At 47.0% G+C, this 15,958-nt stretch overlaps 1 protein-coding gene across 1 annotated transcript in view; it reads right to left on the reverse strand.

The window, feature by feature from the left end:
- The window catches only part of Usp39 (ubiquitin specific protease 39), a 99,537-nt gene that overhangs the window by 73,228 nt on the left and 10,351 nt on the right, over window positions 1-15,958 (reverse strand). Inside the window, exons 2-4 of the mRNA XM_045745644.2 lie at window positions 11,370-11,507; window positions 8,915-9,028; window positions 7,765-7,940 (exon numbers count right to left, since the gene is read on the reverse strand). Coding sequence (XP_045601600.1) covers window positions 7,765-7,940; window positions 8,915-9,028; window positions 11,370-11,507 — 428 coding nt within the window. The remainder of the gene's footprint in view (window positions 1-7,764; window positions 7,941-8,914; window positions 9,029-11,369; window positions 11,508-15,958) is intronic.

Genomic DNA, 15,958 nt, shown 5'->3' on the forward strand with positions numbered 1-15,958 from the left:
AGGAACTGCCAGCCCCTCACCAAGGGTACAAAGACCCAAGAGGGGCTGCCGAAGCAAGCACACTGGACTCTGGCCCAGAACCCAGCTCCTCCACACCCAGCACGAGCCAGTCAGAAGACAGCTCCAGCAGGGAAAAGAAGCGCAAGACCAAAGCCAAGTGCCCACGGGTGCACAAATCCTCGTCCATCAGGGTTGCCGAAAGGGAGGGAATCTGCACGTGAAGCCATACCTGGCCAACATCATAAGGAATTACGGGGGCGAACAAGCACGTCTTGAGGTGCTCCAACTCACCCCCCAGGAAAACCTGAACGACCGTAGGCAACTCTCGCCATTCAAGTGCGCAGTATGACAGGACGAATGCAAAGCCCCCCACGAAGAAAAAGAAGTCTGCCAGCCAGGCGTAATCCAATAATATCGAGGCATATCCGGGTCTTGTAGGAGGTAAGCCGCAAGGAGCTTCCCACACCTTCCTCGGTGGGATGCGGGAAGCCAAAAACCTCCAAAAAAAGGGAACCGAAGAACGCAAGGGAACTCGGAACCGAACCCAGGGAGGAGTCTAACTCATAACAAAATCGTACAGGGAGGGTGATAGGAAAATCCCTTCCCCTGTAACAACAAGCCCTGTACCGAGGATGCTGAAGACCCAAGCAGGGACCAGTGGGGCCCAGGCCCCTCCAAGTCAACTCCTCCCCAGCCCCAGAATCCTCCACATCAGGCCGAGCCATCCTCCAAACCCTCTGCCTTTGGAGAAAAAGCAGAGTCCAACAGAAAAGTAGTGATGAAGGGGCCCGCTGGCATGGCCCCAAAAGCTCCGGCAGGAAGACCAGGCTCGAATGCCTCTGCCGCCAATTCGGAAGGGGCAATCCCTGAAGCCGCCCGAGTCTCACTACGAGTATAACTCAGCGGGGCATCCGGAAAGGCAACCGACCTCGCACATTGCTGCAACATGAACCACGCATGCAACGCTAAAGCTGCCTGCACTCGAAAATCAGTCTCAGTGGACTGGGTGAATGGAGTACAAGCAAACAACACCACTCGCAGGACTCCGGATCATAGTTGTCACTGACCCCAACAGGCAGCAAGGCGGAGGCCGACGGCGAGTGTCACCCTGAGACAAGGGGGACAGAGCAACCTTCAAACTCGCACAAGGCGAGGTGGAACTCAGGGGTCTCCTACATTGGACCACTGAGCCCCAATGGGGGTTTCCAGAGCCTTTAGGCTGACTGCTAAGGGAAGCCCAGGCGAGGTACTGCTAACCGGTTATCCCAGAGCTACCAAGCAAACAGTCTAAAAGCTGAACCCCTGCAACATGTGCAAGCACGGGGACCTAGTTGAGGACCACCAAAAATCTTATAGTTGTCCTACCGCCACACCAGGCAGATCCCCGCCAGGAAAAACAAAACAAAAACAAAAGAAAAACCACGGAAAAGCACAACGTCTCCAGGTAAACAGAACCGGTCGCTATGCGTATATCATACATCTGCACAGTACTGTACCTCGCACCCCAGCCAGCGACGAAACTACCTCCTGCCCAAGGGAAAACAGGAGGAAGAACCACCCCAGCTGAACCCCCAAGGGCGGACAATCACCAAGCAGCGACAGAACCACACAGAGGTAGCTGCTTCTGAACGGCTCATGGAAGATGACCCTGAAGCCGCAAAGGCAATACAGTGGCACCTCGACTTACGATTGCCCTGACTTACGATAATTTCGAGTTACGATGTAAATTTCATCGAAAAATGTGACTCAACTTACAATAGTGTCGTCGACTAACGATATTTGTTGGAATATGTTTGGGTCGAACCGAGCGCGTGGTTCCCGGTCACACGGGCCAACCTGCCTCAGTTGACTAGAGCTGCCCGCTTAGTGACAATCACGCCTATAAGAAATTCCGTTTTTGTAGTGATTTTTTCCTTTTTGAACACAAAACTGATTATTATATATCACGCCATGGGTCCCAGAAAGTCAGTGGTAAGGTTCAACCTAAGAAAACAGTTGAGAGTTGAGGCAGTGGAGGATATCCCTTCCTCATTAAGAAAATGTGTGAAGTATGGGAAGAACTGGAAAGTTTTGTTGAAAAAACTCACCCAGATAAAGCTGTAGCAGGCCGTTGCATTGACCTTTAAAATGACAATGTGATGTCTTATTACAGACAAGTGTTAAAACGTAGGGAAAAACAAGTGTTTTTAGACAGATTCTTAGTAAGACAAGCAAGCAGTGAGCCACAAGCAGGTCATAGTGGTGTGCAGGCAAAACATGCCAGAGAGTGTATCCCAGAAAAGTCATCACTGCCTGATGTTATAATGGAAGGGGACTCCCCTTCCAAACAGTAACACCTCTCCTCCCCCCCTCCTCACCATCTTCCATACACCATCAAGAGTCCTCCATAAAGGTAAGATAAACATTTGTACTGTATTGTAGTTAGAGAACAAAATTGTATTCAGTATAAAATGTATTTGTAAGTTAATATTTTGGAGGGTGGGGAACGGATTAATTCAATTCCTTTTATTTCTTATGGGAAAAATTGATTCGACTTGCGATATTTCAACTTACGATCCGTCTCTGGGAACAGATTACCATCGTAAGTCGAGGCCCATTGTACTTACGGGGCACCTAGGGAAGGTAGCCCTAGGTGCATGCAGCCCCAGTACTCTTGTGTTACTCCTGGCTCACACACCACCAATACAGAGCAACAACACCGCACTGCAGCACTGCGCAAAGAGTGGAGCCAGAGCGATCGACTGTTCTCTATCACAACAGCCTTTGGACTAGGGAGAGTTGCTGGCGTGGAGGTCTGGGACCCCCCCCACTTCCCCCTCCCGAGGAGAGGGGGAGTTGCGCAGACGGATGTGCGGCAGTTGTGGTGACGTCATGTTTGTTTCCCAGTTTTTGATTGGGGGAGTTCTGTTTGCTTTTTCGTCTTTCGATTTGCACATTTTTGGCCAGCAGTAGTTTGTTTTGAAATTCCTACCTTTCTGGGTGCCTGACCTGGTAGATGGCAGACAAAGACTGCTTCCAATTACACGGGGGATGTCTTTAGGCCATTGCTCCTCGTGCCTCTCTTGAGGGGGCCAGGTTCTAGCTCTGGTCCGCGGTAGGCTTAGAACTCCTTCGATTGACTGTTGCCACGGTCTAATATATACACATCAGCCCGGTATAGCTCCAAGGAGCCGAAGGGGCTCTCCACAGAAAGGGCAGTGAAAAGCCTAAGAGCCATGGCCCGGGCAGAGGCCAACAAGGAACCGAGCACCACGAGCCGGAAACCGAGATGCGAAGTGAAAACAATGACACCGCAACCCGCAGAAGCGGCACCACCAGCCCCGGCAGGGTAGAACGAAGCACACGTCGCTGAGGAAGGAAGGAGAACAACAAAAGACATGTACTGCACTAAAACAAAAACATACTGTTCGAAAAGGAACAAAGAAAAGCCGTAGCCAGGGCCAGAAGCCAAACGCCCCCGGCCCCAACGAAAAGGAACGGCAGGGGCAGGAGTGGGTGATCGGAAAGCTATATATACACCAGCAGACATCGCAACACAGAAGCTGGTAGTGACAGACAAGGAGAAGAGGAAGAACTCAAAGCTACACCGGAACACCAGGCCTGTTCTACCACAGGAAATGGGATAAGGAGACATCCCAACCTAGCACGAGCATGAGAATAGCCAATATGCATCTACTAAGATACACAACAATGTGTAAGAGAGAGGTAGGAAGACGTAAAAATGGAACGAAAAGACCCGAAAGACAGTCCGAGCGCCGGAAGCCAGGAACAAGAGCAGAAGCAACCGGCAACAGAAGGCCCATGAACCATATACACAAACTAGTAGCGAGGAAAAGACAAGACACTCGCCCAACTCAAGTGCCAATGAGAGAAACAAACCCCACATGAGCACCAACACCTAGATCCCAAGAACAGAAAACGTGGCTTCCAACCCATAGGAGGAAGGGGAGGGGGTACAAAAAGCATACATACACGCCGTACATATAAAAGGCATATGTATGTGTATGTGGAAAGTACATACAAGCCCTATGTCAAAATCCAACCAGAATGTCAACTGGGCCAACCCACGCTCTACACCCTCACAATGGTCACCCAAGGCAAAATCGGGGAACGCCCCAAGAATAATGTGGACAACACCTCGAGAACTAAGTAAACCAAAAAAGCCAAAGCTAGGAAATGTCAGGTTAGGTTAGGTTAGGTTAGGCTAGGGCAGGGCAGGGCAGTGTCGTGCCACTGCGCCATGTGGACATCAAGTCAATGGGGAAATGTCGAACATGAAAATCAGCGCTCGCCGATGTCAAACCCGGGCGACCACCTAGGAAACGCAACACATGGGCCAACCCAACTGCTATCTGGGGTAAGACATCATTATGGTTCGGAACGCACAATAGGGTGCAGCCAGGCACTGAACGAAGGGCAATTAAAAAGCGTCCAGAGTCCTGGCCGACAAAGTCACCAGACCGCAAAATCTCACCTGGAGAGCAGAGGCACTATCGGGTTATAACACAGCATAGCCGTGTCATGGTCTGAGAGCATGGCAAGTAGAGCATGTCCAGAGATGCGTGTGCAGATCAGGTGCAGTGGAGAGGTGGAGAGGCGGAGGAGGTGCCACTCCTAGCCATCCCACACACATAAGCAGAGAAGTAACTAGATGTGTCCCCCACACAGAACCCAGAAAGACCCCAAGAACCAGGGGCGATGACTGGAGAGAGATGAGCAAGAGCAGTGTATAACCCGGGAGAAAGCACACTGAACACCGACACATGCTCTCACCAACCAGAACAAAACAATCACCCACGGCGCACGCACAGGACACACGAGGTCCGGGCTGCACCATTTTTTCCCCGGGGAGGATGCCAACAAGGAATACGGAACCATTAACAGTAATGGCGAGACAAAGAACGGAAAGAGGCGACAATTAAAATCGGAAACAGCATCGAAAGAGGAGAAAAAGGACAGAAGAGTACCAACTAGTCCTAGAAAGGACTGGAGGTAAGCCCCACCGGAGGGCGACAGACGTTCCAATAATGCACCCAATAGCATCCGTGACCAAAGGTCATGCAGGACCTAATAAGACATGGAACAAACCTGGGGAGGGGCCGATACCCAAAGGTAAATGAACAAATCCACAAGGGCCGTGACAAGGATTCGAACCTGCGTTCGAGAGCATCCCAGATGCTGCCTTAATCGACTGAGCTACGACATGGTCAAAAGGAGTTGAAACCAAAGTTCTACTGAACTTACTGAATCCTGCAGCCTCTCTGAGATACAAACCAGGGTTTTACACAACTCCCCCCATGCACTCGAGCTATGTCAATAGGCCGTTCTCCCTCTTCGCCCTTACTTCATTACACACAGAAATCACAATTGCATGATGCATCAAATGAACAAATCCACAAGATTGTGGATTTGTTCATTTGATGCATCACGCAATTGTGATTTCTGTGTGTAACCCAAAGGCAACTCGTTCGTGGAGGGAGAAAGGAAAAACCCCATGTTGACCAGACCACACACTAGAAAGTGAAGGGACAACAACGTTTCGGTCTGTCCTGGATCATTCTCAAGTCGATTGTGACCGACTCTGGATGGACCGAAACGTCGTCATCCCTTCACTTTCTAGTGTGTGGTCTGGTCAAGAAAAACGCCACTCCTTATAACAGTAAGCCCCTCTCGGAAGGTCGGAAAACCCAGACGGGGTCCAACAGGGCCCAAGGCCCCCAAGTCAACCCCTCCCCAACCCCGGGAACCCCTACGTCAGGCCCCAGGGGAGAGTCGTCCTCCAAAGCCCCAGCCTCAAGAAAAACGCCAGGCCGGCCGAAAATGCAGGAAGAGAGCAGGCCCACTAGTCAGACCCCCAAAACTACGGTTGGAGGAACAGACTCGAATGCCTCCGACGGAACCCCGGAAGGGGCAACCCCCGAAACTGCCCGAATCTCAAACCTTTAAACCCTGCCCCGACCCCGAAGCCCGCAGACGCCTAGGAGCCGGATGCAGGGAAAGGGGGATACCAAGTGAACCACAGCAGGGAAAGAACGAGGGGGCGCGGACTGAACCAAGAATGACACGGCCAACACCCCCAAGTCCAGGCCCGGAGAAGCAAAATGGAGCAGCCTCGGGGCATCCGGGAAAGCAATCAAACCAGCACGTTGCAACAACCTAACCGGCAACATACGAGCCGTCTGCACCCGAAGAATGTGATCAACAGATAGGATGATCGGAGCCACAAACAAGCAACAAAGCTCGCAGGACCCACGGTCGAATGTGTCACCGACCCAACAGGCAGCATGACGGAGGCAAAAACAAGGAGCGTCACCCTGAGACAAGGGGACAGAGCAACCCTCAAACTCGAGCAACCCGAGAGGGGACACAGGTGTCTCACCCAGTGGACCCGAGTGACCCCGCGGGGTTTCCCAGGGCCCCTAGACTGGGTCTGCTAAGGGTTATCCCAGACAGGGTACTGCTAACCGGCACCCCAAACTACCAGGCAAACTTCTAAAAGCTGAACTCACAGGACGTCTCCACTCATGAGGGTGAAGTAGGGGATGCCACCACACAAACGACCCTAAGATAAGGGGAAGGGAGAACACTAGGAAAACACAAAACGAAAAAAAAAATCTCGCAAGAGGACAACGTACCCTTAGAGAACAGAGCCGGCCGCTGTTAAAGATGAAAACTAGCTATGCAGTACTCCGCGCCTCACCACTGCAATAACTACCACTTACCCCAAGCAAACAAGGGCAGAACCCCCCCCCCCACACTCGGGGCGGCCAAACGCCAAGCAGCCAAAGGCCAACAGAGTTAGACCCAAGGTGACTTACCTGCTTCATACCTGCTTGATGGGGTTCTGGTTCTACTCCCCAAGCCCGGCCCCGAGGCCAGGCTCGACTTAAAAGAACCCCAAGCCCCAAGGATGAAACTTGCAGGGCACTCAGGGAAGGTGATCCTAAGCACATGCAGCCCGAGTACCTGAGAAATTACTCCCAACTCGCACGCCACTGGAAGAGCAGTACTGAAACCAAGAACAGCACTGAGAGAAGACTGGAGTTGGAGCCACACAACTGTGCACGATCCCATCAGCCGAGGAACTGAAGTGTGGATCGCCGGCGCGAGGGTCTGGGGCTCTTCCCCCTCCTGGGGAGGGGGGGAGCTGTGCAGACCGGTGGCACGGCTCATGTGGTGTCATGCTTGTTTTTACTCTTTTTTTTTGAGAGAGAGTGAGTTCTGTCCACTCGCTTGGCGATTTTCATTGTCTTAACCAGAATAAGGGTTTATTTTGTGGTGCTTACCTTTCTGGGTGCCTGTCCCGGTTGATGGCAGATATAGAATGCTTCAAATCACATGTATATTTCTATGGGCCATTGCTTCTCGTGCCTCTGTGAGGGGGCCAGGTTCTGGCTCGTGGTCCCCGGTAAGCCTAGAACTCCACCCACATCAACTGATGCAAAATAGTTAGGGTATCCATATCAGCCTGGATAGCTCCAGGGAGCCGTAGGGGCTCCCCCCAGAAAGTGCAATATAAACTGCATGGGCAACAAACCTAAGAACCACTGACAGATAGGTTTAAAAATAACTTCAAAATTTTAAACCTTTATGATTTAAACTGCTTCCTAGGCATTAAAATTTATATAAAACAATGAATAATAACAGCAAATATTTCAACTATATAAAATAAAGGAACAAATTTTCTTAAAGGATTTTTGTTATACTCAAATAAATGCATCATACCTGAGGCTCTAACTTAAGGAATCTTTGAACTGCTCTTACCTGAAGAACAACATTGCAGTAGTCATTGGCCTTGATATTATTAAGACCAACTATGCCTGGCAAGTATAAAGTGCCATCATACGCACGACTCATCTTGCTCTGGTTCACTTTATGAGCAATGTACTCTCTTGAGAAGGTTGGGTTCACCACAAAGATTATATCATTTAGTGAGGAGTCTGCAAAAGCAAAGGAAAGGCATGAAGTCATCCTACAACATATGTCAAGTAGAATTAACATTTCTACGTAAATTACAATATTTGTATGCACAAACAAATCACATTAATGTGATGTATCAATGAGAAAATTAGTAGAAGCCGTGAGGAGGATTCGAACCTATGCTCTGGGTACTGCCAAGCACACGCCTTAGACCACTGCACCACGACATGGTCAAAAGCAATGCAACCTGGGATTGAAGTAAATCCTCTAGGAGTCCTGAGGATAGGTCTGAATCCTCTTTGTGGCCCTCTAGTGATTTTCCTACGATATTATAATATTACAGCCATTTATTACACAATTATTTATCCAGTAACGTACAGAATATAAAAATCCAGCATTAAATTAATGCAACACCTCTTTCTGGGTGAGCCCCAGTGGCTCCCTGAAGTTATAAACCCAGTTGGTTCCCATGTACCATCAGCCGGGGAGCTGTAAGGCCTACCAGGGAACAGCGCCAGAATGTGGCCCCCTTCAAAGAGGCACAGGGAGCACACACATTTCACCACCTCACCAGGCAAAGACACCCAGAAACTCAGCGAGTCAACACACACCACTACAGGGTTCAAAGGAAACTGAAGCCTCATAAACTGCCTAATGAACTTCTCTAACTATGTAGACATACTCGAAACTCTGTATGAGCACATATGCCTCGCCTCCCCAACTCATTTGGAGGGAGAGGGGCTCACCACCTCCAGGGGTCTGAGTATACTTTACATAATCCTGGCCATGGAACCAACAGAACCATTCTTAAAGGAACAACAGAGCTACCTGCTCTTAAATGAGCTTTCCATACTGTACTGTACTGTACGGTACTGTACATTACACTCCAATCTTGATTTTTTGAAAGCACAACATATCACACTAATAAACTTATACTAATATGTTAATTATCAATATCTTAATATTATTTCATTAGGTAGCACAAAATAATTACCAATGATCTCATAATTATCAGGAAGACAGTAGAACCGAAGTGTCTGCAAATTGAGATAAACATGGTGGCCATCCGATACGCTGTGGGTGTAGGCATGGGTATTGGGGCCACGTCCTGTAGAGATGAAAAATTAATACTTTACCAAAATGTGTATGATAAATAGAGAGCTGTAGGATATATATTTACATGAAAAATGCTAAATACTGTATATGAATGATTTAAACAAAAAAAAACATTGAATGTAATGAAACACCATTTCCTGGGCGAGTCCCGGAGGCTCCCTGGAGCTATACCGGGATGATATGTATATACAGTATTAGACCATGGCATATGTCAATTTGATTAGAGTTTTAGCCTACCAGGGACCACGGGCCAGAACCTGGCCTCCTCAGAGAGGCACGAGGAGCAATGGCTTATAGAAACCCCCCATATAGTTGGAAGCATTCTATATCTGCCATCTACCGGGTTAGGCACCCAGAAAGGTAGGTGTGTCTAAACAACTCCATCTGGTTAAAAATTGCTTCCAAAAACAGAATTATCAAGCAGAACTTCACAATATGAAAACAAGCCAGCAAACATGTTACAACCACCGCCGCACTGCTATATGCACAATTCCCTGGTCCCTGAGAGGGGAAAGGAGGGAGCCACAGATCCCTCACACCAGCTATCCAACCCAGTTCAGAGGCTGTATATCAAAACATGAAAAACTACCGACCAGAGGGAGGGAGGGTTGCTTGGAAGCCTCTGGGGCTCACCCAAAAAATGGAGTTTCATTACATTCAATGGTGATTTTCTGTGGAGCGCGTCCCTGGTCACGAAGGCCGTGGCGAGCAAATAACAGTGAAGAGTCGCAACCGGACGCAACACATGATGCCCCCTCGGCAGAAACAACCAAGCACCAACTACCCAAACACCCCTCCGGAAACCTGCTGTCTCATTCTTCGCTAGAAAAGGAGACAGCTGCAAACGAAACAAACCCCAGAGGCCAATGCCAACAAGAAAAGACACTTGTCAAAACAACCCCAAACCAAAGGGGCCACAACCCTAGAGGCCAATGCCAACAAGAAAAGACACTTGTCAAAACAACCCCAAACCAAAGGGGCCACAACCCCAGAGGCCAATGCCAACAAGAAAAGACACTTGTCAAAACAACCCCAAACCAAAGGGGCCACAACCCCAGAGGCCAATGCCAACAAGAAAAGACACTTGTCAAAACAACCCTAAACCAAAGGGGCCACCACTAATCGAGGAGAGGAGAAAAGAGAGCACCCGGTCCAACGACCAGGACAGCTCAGGTGGCACACGAGCAGACCAGAGGTGAAATAACGCACGAGACAGCTTGTGAAACAGAATAGAAGTAACTTCCATCCCGAATGCAAGCAGGAACAGCTCCGCCAGCACCACACAATACAAGGTGACAGTATAAGGCATAAGATGACGATCCTGAAACAACCAAGAGACAAGACAACCTGATCGAAAATCGATGACAGCCTATGAAGAGAGAAAAAGTAACAAAGGGACCGCTAGGAGACTTCATACTGTTGCCGAGACGAAACACACAGGTGGGACACCATCAAAGAAGCCACCTGATCACCATACAAGTGGTGATAAACCCGTGTCAGAAAAACCAGACACAAAGATCGGAGAAGATAAAAGCAGCTATGTACCAGACCGGACAGATCTGCTGAAAGAAGTGGAGCCACTGAAAAGTCCCCGGGTTCAGTCACCGAGCAAGCAGCACCAGAAACCAAGGCTGGGCTGGTAATCAAGGGACGAACAGGACTACTCTCCCTCTGATAAGTCTCCAATCGAGCCAGAACCGGGAGCAACAGCTGAACCAGCGGGAAGAGGTACAGGTACCTAGGCCAGTCCTTCCAAAGAGCATTGACCCCAGGGGGAAGAACGCCACATATACTGGGAAACGCCTCGACCATGCCGACGCATAGGTCCACCTCCAGGCTCTAATATGTCCGGCAGAGCCAACTGAGTGAGTCAGCGTCAACCGTCCATTCCATGGACAGGGAAATGAACTGGGATAGGCCATCCACCAGGACATTGGACACCCCCTGCATGTTAACCGCCAGGAGAGCCAAACCTCGAGAACTCAGCAAAGGAGTCACCCAAAGAGATTAGCCCCAAAGAGTCAAGAACTGCATTGAACCCTCTCAGATCAAGCAATGAACCACCAGAGTGCAATCTAAATGCACTCTGGTGGTTCACTCAATAAGAGTGTACTCAATAAGAGTGTAAGTAAATATCATTTAAGAAGATTAAGAAAGGGAGGCGACGGATATGGATAGGATATATTTGTACTGTATCTTCCTCACTAGGAACAAGTAATCCCTTAGACGCCTAAATTAATCAATAGATTTCTGAAATAGACTTTGTTAATATTTTAATGGCACAGCTGGGCACAAAGCTCAACCATGAATAGTACAGTAACAAAAGCACTTACCCTGGAAATATTTGCCACATACTAGACAGGCATAGACATTGATTCTAGACAGGGACACACTGCATAGTTTCTCAAAATCAAAATCAAGCATGTGACGATTAATGGTGTCCAGATATGGGCAGAGACGTGATTTTTTTTCTGGAAGGAAAATATAAAATATTAGTTATTTAATAATGAACATGCATGAATGAACTATGGTAAAAATTAAAAAATCGACCTGATAATGATCCAGGACGAACCAAAACGTCGTCATCTTCTCCTTTTCTGGTGTGTGGTTTAGTCTTCATATATTCAGCCACATTATTGTGATTCATCATCTGCAACAGCTTAACCTATTTATTAACCCTTGTGTTGCTCAGGGCTAATTAGCATTTGTCACCCACAGGCGCATACCAAAATTCTTCTAAACCTGTTAACACTTTCGCGCGCCCGGTGAAGGTAAAAAAAAAAGCTGTATGTGCGCGGCGTTTTTGTCGCTTAAGCGTAAAAACAAAAATGTGTATACTGTACTCTTTTTACTCTCCTGACCTTAGTTCTCGAGCTACGTATTTCATTTTGGTACCAACGTGTTCGCAATAAAATTCTCTACAAGAACATCAGCAAAAAAAGTAACAAAACGTATAGGGATACCAGCACCAAATAAATAACTACGAAGATGACTCGCCGTGAGCGCCCAACAGCAACAAAATGTTTTTACTCTTGGGATTGTTATCACCTCCACACTTGTCCTACAGCGTTAATTTTGGTATCAATGGACTCGCAATGAAATTCCCAACACGGTGATATGAATATAAACATAGAATAATGGTCGCGGCCCACCCGCAAGAGTGTGGGAAGTGGTGGAACTGTTACCCGGTATCGGTGACGGGACGACACATGTGCGATACGCCGCTTTGAAAGTTTATACTTATTTCACTGTCCTGACATTATTATTCTATGTACGTCATTCATTTTTGTGTCAATGTGTTCGCAATAGAATGTTCTATGAGCCCATAGGTAAAAAAGATTAACAAAGCGTAAGATAGAATAGCGCCAAATATAAAACAACGCTGGAACATATCAGTGAGCGTCAAACACACACGAAATGTTTTTACTTTTGTTATGTTTGCCAAGTTTATACTTGTTGCACACAGTTATTTTTGGTTGTACATTGATCAGAATAAAATTCCTTAAACAGACATATGCATATAATACATGATATGGGGGAAGCATTACCAGTATAAACGGCTAAAGTCACCCATCTGCAACCCGTTTGGGACACTCATGCAGACACACGTTACACCTAAAAAAAAAATCTATGAAGGTTCGAGTCTACTTATGGCAGTTTATGTGATACAGTGTTCATTCTGGTATCAAAATACTCGTTTCAGTTTGTAGTTCATGCAATTTTCAGAATCAACTGAATCACTGGAGATTCAACATTTGAGTCAGTCAGTCATCTGACAAAACCGTCTCGTCAAATGGCAGTGTGCCAGACATCTCGGGTTCTGATTCGTTGCTGCTTCAGCTTGAGGTGTTGAAGTGAACAAGGGCCGCCTCACACCAGATGGTCCAGGAGTTTGCATGGCGTCAACATAGGCAGGACCTGTGTCATCATTTATGTCTGGAGCGTGCCGCAAGTGTTGAGATACTGTTGCTGTTTGAGGCCAATCTTCCGGGTCCCAGCGCAATAGGGCCCAAATTGCCACCTCGTGGAACTGTAGCAATGTTAGCTTTTTTTGATCAGTTGTGTTGTATTTGTACAAAACAAAGGCATTATGCAAAGCCATTTGCAGGAAATAAAACGTTATCTTTTAGGTCCACTTGCGAGTTTTCCTGGTAAAATGGTAATACCATTTGATCAAAGTGGTCCACACCTTTCATGAACTTATTGTACCATGCAGCCTAGTGGTGAGAAAGAGAACCTCATGGCGCGCAGTTTGAAACAAACCCAAAGTAAATCGGATTAAAATTGAATTTTATACAAATATTTTTTTCAGGACATTTTATGTCCACATCGCGGAAGCGGGTAGGCGAAACAGGACTCCAGGTTATGTCCTGATCCGCACAAAGTGTTAATTTGTGTTCTCTGATCATGGGGAAAATGATAAAAAAAATCATAAGTGGTATATATTGCCCGCTATGGGGCGGGAAAGTCTGGCAAAAAACAGGCGCTTACTTAGCGTGCGTCCCAGACGGTCTGTTGCTCGCCAGCTGTCAGGCAGGAGTGGCCACAAAGAGATAATTACCTAATTATTTCAATGTCTCTAATTGATTTTTCGTAGTTTTTTTGCTGTAATATTATTCAATAGTGTGTAGTGTGATATATTTATATAATAAAATGAGTGAATCATCGCTGTACTAAAAAATATGGTGTGCATATTGTTGATTCAATTATTATGCTCATCATACAGTGAACAAATACTTTGTCGGTTATTACACTATATACACAGGTTATATATAAGTATCTGCATGTTTTGTTCACCATAACGAACCACTAAGTTATGAGTCAAAAAGCAACGAGGAGTGACTGCCACACACCAGCCAGCCACTCGCTGCCACTCACTCCCTCAACACCTCACTCACCCACATTCTCCTCCCACCATACTGTTTTTGCTTTAATTCACGATATACAGACATTATATACAAGTATCTACATTCAAGTTCACCATAACGAACCACTAAGTTGGCATGCTGAGTGGCAGTGGCAGCCCGCCACTGGCTGCTACTTCCTCCCTCCCTCACCTCCTGGTTGATACCTGGTTGATGGGATTCTGGGAGTTTTTCTACTCCCCAAGCCCGGCCCGAGGCCAGGCTTGACTTGTGAGAGTTTGGTCCACTAGGCTGTTGCTTGGAGCGGCCGCAGGCCCACATACCCAGCACAGCCTGGTTGGTCCAGCACTCCTTGGACGAGCACCTGACGCGCCCACATTCTCCTCCCACCATACTGTTTTTGCTTTTATTCACTATATACAGACATTATATATAAGTATCTACATGTTTTGTTCACCACAACTCTACAACTAAGTTGATATAGTTAGTTCAGGCACTAAGAGATGTCGCTACACACAGTCAGCTGGTGGCTGCTTCCCCTCACACATTCAAGGTCAGATACACTAAAATTTCACCCCAACAATACTGTTTGTGGTATTATTGCCCTATATACAGACGTTATATATAAGTATCTACATGTTTTGTTCACCATAACTGTTCAACTAAGCCGGTATAATGCCCAACTAGCATAGTGGCCACCCCTACCAACATGACAAATCATGCAGATGTTGCCACACCCATCACCAAAATGGTTTCTCCCCCACACTCCTTTTGCTGTTATTACACTGTATATACAAGTTATATATAAGTACAGTATCTACATTCATGTTCACCATAACAAACCACTAAGTTGGTATGCTGAGTGGCAGTGGCAGCCCACCACTGGCTGCCACTCCCTCCCTCACCTCAACTGACTCGCCACCATTCTCCTCCCACCATACCGTTTTTGCTTTTATATACAGACGTTATATATAAGTATCTGCATGTTTTGTTTACCATAGCGAACAACTAAGCTGGTATAGTGAGTCCAGACAGTAAAAGGTGGTCACACAGAGTCAGCAGACAATGCTACCTCCATCCCCACCAAGATTACTCCTCCCACTACAGCGCTAATTATCGCAACAATCCTGCAATTATCAGAATCCTGGTCATTTTTATCACAGTCAGGGGTCTTCTTTAATAATATCATCGCTAAATAATAGCATGAACATGCATATTATGGCATTTTTAGGTGATGCTGTGGTCACAAGCTGAACAGCAGTGTTGTGAGCACATGCTGCATGCGTCAGGCTTGGTGGCTCACTCAATACTGAGGCCCCTCACACCCGGGAATTTGGCCCACGATTTTTTTTTTTAAATGACGTCTGTTTACAAGAGCCCTGATGAAGGTGAGGTGAACCCCGTGTATCCGCGGGCTGTTTAAATCTTGCATAGTACTCCAATACATCATATGATGGGATGCGCAATTTATAGCAAGTCACTCAACCCATCATATGATGTGTTGCGCAACTTAAGGGTTAAAGAACACACTGTCAAGGAAATTAATATCAGGTCGATCATGGTTTGTAGCCTCTATTGATAACTAAAAATAAGAAAATGCAATGAAATACCAAAGTGCAAAAAAACAGCACTGAATGTGATGAAATCCTTTCTGATGGATCCTAGGTGATGTATTGTTGCTAGCTATCCAATTCAGTCCACTCCCGGCTCTTGCAAGTCATTATAAGTGTACATCGCGTATGCATCGCGTCTGTCCTCTTCTATAGAGGCACAAGAAGCTGAGGATACTACATCAATTTACCCAAGAAAATGCCATCAGGATGCTGAGGGAGACAATTTAGACAATCAGCAAGGTAAACAGAACATAGAAAACAAGAAACATGACAAAATCAAACCACCAGATGATGAAGCAGTTCACTCATTTTGACCAGACCACACACTAGAAGTTGAAGGGACGACAACGTTTCGGTCCGTCCTGGACCATTCTCAAGTCGATTGTGAATGGCTTGACTTGAGAATGGCTTGACACAATTGACTTGAGAATGGTCCAGGACGGA

Source organism: Procambarus clarkii, chromosome 16, assembly GCF_040958095.1.
Source record: "Procambarus clarkii isolate CNS0578487 chromosome 16, FALCON_Pclarkii_2.0, whole genome shotgun sequence".
NCBI lineage: Eukaryota > Metazoa > Arthropoda > Malacostraca > Decapoda > Cambaridae > Procambarus > Procambarus clarkii.